Source organism: Chinchilla lanigera, unplaced genomic scaffold, assembly GCF_000276665.1.
Source record: "Chinchilla lanigera isolate Chin_1 unplaced genomic scaffold, ChiLan1.0 scaffold00023, whole genome shotgun sequence".
Taxonomy (NCBI): domain Eukaryota; kingdom Metazoa; phylum Chordata; class Mammalia; order Rodentia; family Chinchillidae; genus Chinchilla; species Chinchilla lanigera.
In genome coordinates, this window is record NW_004955424.1 from 15657391 (window position 1) to 15662144 (window position 4754).

Here is a 4754-nt window from a genome sequence, read left to right on the forward strand (position 1 = left end):
TTTTTGGCTTTTTGAGACAGGGTCTCACTATGTAATTCAGGCTGGCCTTGAACTCACAGCAGTCCTACTGCCTCAGCCTCCTGAGTGCTGCAATTACAGGCCTGTACCACTACACGTATTCTTATTTATTTATTTAAATTATTTTTGCTAGACTGAGGATTGAACCCAGGGGCTAATGCATGCCAAACGAATGCTCTACTGCTGAGATACATCCCTAGCCCTTTTTTATTTAAATGTGATATTTCCCAGAATGTACCTTAGAGCACTTGATTCTTACACTTTTTTGATAAAGTCACAGTAAAAAATGTTTTATTTTGTGATGCAGTACACACACTTGTGTGTATATATGTAAGAAACAGATGTGTGATGGATAGTTTTCACCTTTTTCATCCTCAGAATAGAAAATACATTCATATATTCCATTCTTCATATCCTTTTGTTATTCTGTTCTGTTCAGTTTTGTTTTATTTAGTAAAACTCTGATCCCTACATATTTGATTTCACAAGTCCCTACTAGGTTCCCACCCCCCTGACCCCCAGTACCGGGAAACGAACTCACGGTTTGCAATTGCCAGGCAGGCGCTCTTCTGCTGAGCTAAATCCCCAGCCCCTCCTGCTAGGTCTGAACTACCATAGAATTCTCACATGTATACAAGGTAAGGCTAGAGATGTTTATTGTATCCTTGTTGGTAATGATGATAAATTGGGAAAAAACTAAATATTTATTAATAGAGTTAGGTAAACTTTATTCATAGCCCGCAGACACTAAAAAGGATGAGAAAAATCCATATTTACCATCACAAAAAGAACCCAAGATGTACATACTATTAAATGAAGAAAGAAAATTACAGAACAGAGCTGGGTGTGGTAGCGCATGCCTATAATCCCAGCATTTGAGAGAATGAGGGAGGAGGATTACTGTGAGTTTGAGGCCAGACTAGGCTACAAAGTGAGTTCAAGACCATCCTGAAGGGGCTGGGGGTTTAGCGCAGCGGCACAACGCCTGCCTGGCAATTGCAAGGTCGTAAGTTCAACTCCCAGTACCAACAACAACAACAACAACAAAAGACCAGCCTGAACTGCATGGCTAGACCCTGTCTCAGAAAAATAAAGTTACAGAACAGTTACTACTATGTGATAATACATATGTAAAACCAAAACAACCCACAACACAAATACATTGACAAAAAGATCTGTATAAATGCACATTAAACTGAGAATAGTGTCTGGGAGAGGTGGTTAGGGGCATTTTAACCTTATGTGTATTGCTTTAAATGTTTATGTCAAGAATGCATTCACATGTTTTGTATATTAAAAATGTAAAGGGTTGGAAGTATAATTTAGTGGTAGAATGTTTGTTTAGTATATCTGATGCCCTGGATTCAATCTCCAGCACCATGAAAGAAAGAAGAAAATACCCTGTTATGGATTCATAGAATTTACTATGTTCAGGCAAAACTAATTGTGTTTTCTTTGTAGTTTTAGTAGGAAATATTTTTGCTGTAAACTAGAATGTAAGTTCTTAGGATAGGCCAGTCTGTTTTGCTTGTCATTGCTTCATACAGTGCCTGACACTCAGAGGCTTCCAAATATTTGCTGACTGACTGACTGATTCACTGAATAAGTAGACAGACAGACAGAAGTCTGTCTTTCCTCAGGAGGGCTTTTGAGAGTCATCCTCATTTTTGTGTTTATCAGTAGTGCATTCTTTTTTATTGTCAAGTAAACTACATTGTGTAGATATACCAGTCTTTTTATATTTCCCGCTTGATGGACAGTTCAGATTTTTGTGGCTATTATAAATAAAGCTCTATGAGGATTCATGTACAAGTTTCATAGGGAATATATTTTCATTCTCTTGAGTAAATACCTAGCAGTGAGATTGATGGACTGTAAGATATTTGCCATGAGGTGATAATTGTTGAAGCTGGTAATGAGTTCATGGAGGTTCTTTTACTTTATCTTTTCATTTGTGTATGGTTTTTTTCTTTTTCATAAAAGAACATTTTATTACCTCTTATTTTTTCCTATATGCATAGGCAATTATTTAGGATTGAAGGAGTAAAGAGTGTCTTCTTTGGACCAGACTTCATCACTGTCACAAAGGTATGCATAGGATTTTATTAAAAGTAAGATTTGAATTACTATTAGTTTTTGCTGAGCCCTGTGCCCCTCTCCAGAATTACTGTTCTTCTGAGACAGGATCTCTGCTCTGTAGTTCAGACTGGCCTTGAACTTACTGTGTAGCCTAGGCTGGTCCTGAACTCGGCAGTACTTCTGCCTCAGCCTCCCAAGTGCTGGATTACAGGACCGTACTACCACACCCGGTTCACAAAGAGATTTTTGTAGAAAGAAGCAATAAGATAGTTTTGTAAACTATATTTTTAGGCACTAAGTGGCTTCCCCAAATGAAGGGTAATGATCAGCAAATCTAAATTGACTGATTCCTAATCTTCACCAATTTACAGACTTCTTGCTTATCTTTGTTATTCTGTTATTCTTAGTTTTGTTTTGTTTTGTTTTGTTTTGGGGGAGGGTTGAGACAAAGTCTCACTTATGTAATTCAGGCTGGCCTTGAACTCACTATGTAGCTCTGGCTTACCTTAAACTTGTGGTGATCCTCGTGTCTCAGCCTCCTAAGTGTTGGGATTACAGGCATGTGCCATCACACCTGGCTGGTTTTCTTCCTTTTATTTATTATTGCTGTGTGTGTGTGTGTGTGTGTGTGTGTGTGTGTGTGTGTGTGATATGCTGAGACTTGAACCCCAGGTCTCCCTAATACTAGGCAAATGCTCTCTCACTAAGCTGCATGCTTAGACTTGATCCATTTTGTTCAACCTTTCTTACCGTGGACAACATACTTACTTGACATCCACAGTGATCGCCTGTTTCCCTTTCTACTTTGTAACTATAATGCATAAGCTTCTTTATACCTCATTTATGTTATTTTTCTGCATAGTTACATGTATTTGCAGTTTATCTACTAAATTTTCCTCATTCAACTTCAGAATGTCTTTTTCTTTTTGTTACCAATATTTTCATTTCCCTACTCAATACAGCCTGCTGTCTACTGAAGATCTGTGAGGTGTTCTGGTTCATCTTCTGAATAATTTATTAAAATGTGACTTAGAACTGGCTTCTTTTTCTAACATCTACACATCTCACTAGTTTTACTGTTGTGTGCGTAGCAGTATCCTTTCATCTTACCTCTGTTTATTGTCTCTGGTTATCAATCTGTGACAAAAATAGCTTCTTTTATCCATATTGACTCAGCTTTTAATAGTATATCTTTAAGTGTGGATTCTAGCTAACAGAATTCTAGAATCTTCTTAGTCTAGACTACATTTAGTAGTCTTTCCTCCAAAAGAACTTTCCTTTACAAAACTAGAACAACACATGTTGCTTTCTTTTTATAGTCATCAATACAATTTAGGATTTACTAATCCTATCTTTATTTATGGAAACAACTAGTTGGCCAGCTATACAAGTCAAATAGCTATGAAATCCTTCTTAAGGGTACTTATGTTGTTGACAGTGCACAAGTCCTCTAGCAGAGTAGCCAGGTTCTATAGTTGCATCATTGACTTTCTTTAATACTCTGTAAGAAATATATGCAAATTGGATTTTTAATACTTAGGTATGTCCTATATATCTTATAGAGCAGCTATATTCTATTTTCTCTAAGAGAATGGGAATCTCTTTATCATCCTCTTTAAAGACAGAATCCATTCAGTATTTTAACTCTTCTATCAGGAAAACATGTCCTTTAATTGTTACTCCCTAACTAGGTCATGATACATACATCAGATAAAAGGTTGATGAGTGAATGAATGGCAGAATGTTCTAAGATTATATCTTCTGCAAGACATTTAAGTGAAAAGGGCACTTACTTGAGACCATCTTCAAGAGCTGAAACTGACACATATTCTCCAGAAGTGGCTACTATTGCATAATATAAGATAGGAAAAGATTGTTTAGAGACACAAGATAGTGTTCTGTATTTGTTTTTGCTCTTGGCTGGGAATATAGTATTTTCCTTTACATGTTTACAGGAAAATGAAGAATTAGACTGGAATTTACTGAAGCCAGATATTTATGCAACAATTATGGACTTTTTTGCATCTGGCTTACCCCTAGTTACTGAGGAAACATCTTCAGGAGAACCAGGTAACATATTGTGTTGTATAATTAGTATTTATCTTTTTTTTTCTGTAGACTTTTCTGCTTTCTTCCCATTTGCCTTGATTTCAGAAGTGATAGGAATACAGATTTTTATCATATCATATAATATATTTAGCTCTGGATCCAATTCCAGAGAGGACAAAACTTCCTTTTTTATTTTATTTGTTTACTTTTGGATACTGTAGGTTGAACCCTGGGACTTCACACTGAGCTACCCCTGCAATTTTTTATTTTTTTATTTTGAGATAGGGTCTGAATCGCTAAGTTGCCCAGTGTGGGCTTGGACTTGCAATCATCCTGCCTCAGTTTCCCAGAGCACTAGGATTACAGATGTGTGCCACCATGCCCAACTTCTTTTACATTTTTTTATCAGTATATTAGGAATAAATGGTGTCTTGCTTTAATTGGATTTCGTTAATACCAAGACTAAAGGTTTTCACATGTTTACTGACCATTAAGTTTCCTTGTCATTAAATTTCCTGTTCATATTTTTTGCTGATTTTTTAAAAAAATTGGGTGGGAGGCTGGGGATTTAGCTCAGTGGCACAGCACCTGCCTAGCAAGCGTGAGGT

At 36.7% G+C, this 4754-nt stretch overlaps 1 protein-coding gene across 2 annotated transcripts in view; it reads left to right on the forward strand.

Moving 5' to 3' along the window:
• Nfu1 (NFU1 iron-sulfur cluster scaffold) overlaps nt 1-4754 on the forward strand; it is a 23171-nt gene that overhangs the window by 9178 nt on the left and 9239 nt on the right. For both annotated transcript variants that reach the window (XM_005385648.2, XM_013514673.1), the window contains 2 exons: nt 2040-2106; nt 4053-4167. In XM_005385648.2, coding sequence (XP_005385705.1) covers nt 2040-2106; nt 4053-4167 — 182 coding nt within the window. The remainder of the gene's footprint in view (nt 1-2039; nt 2107-4052; nt 4168-4754) is intronic.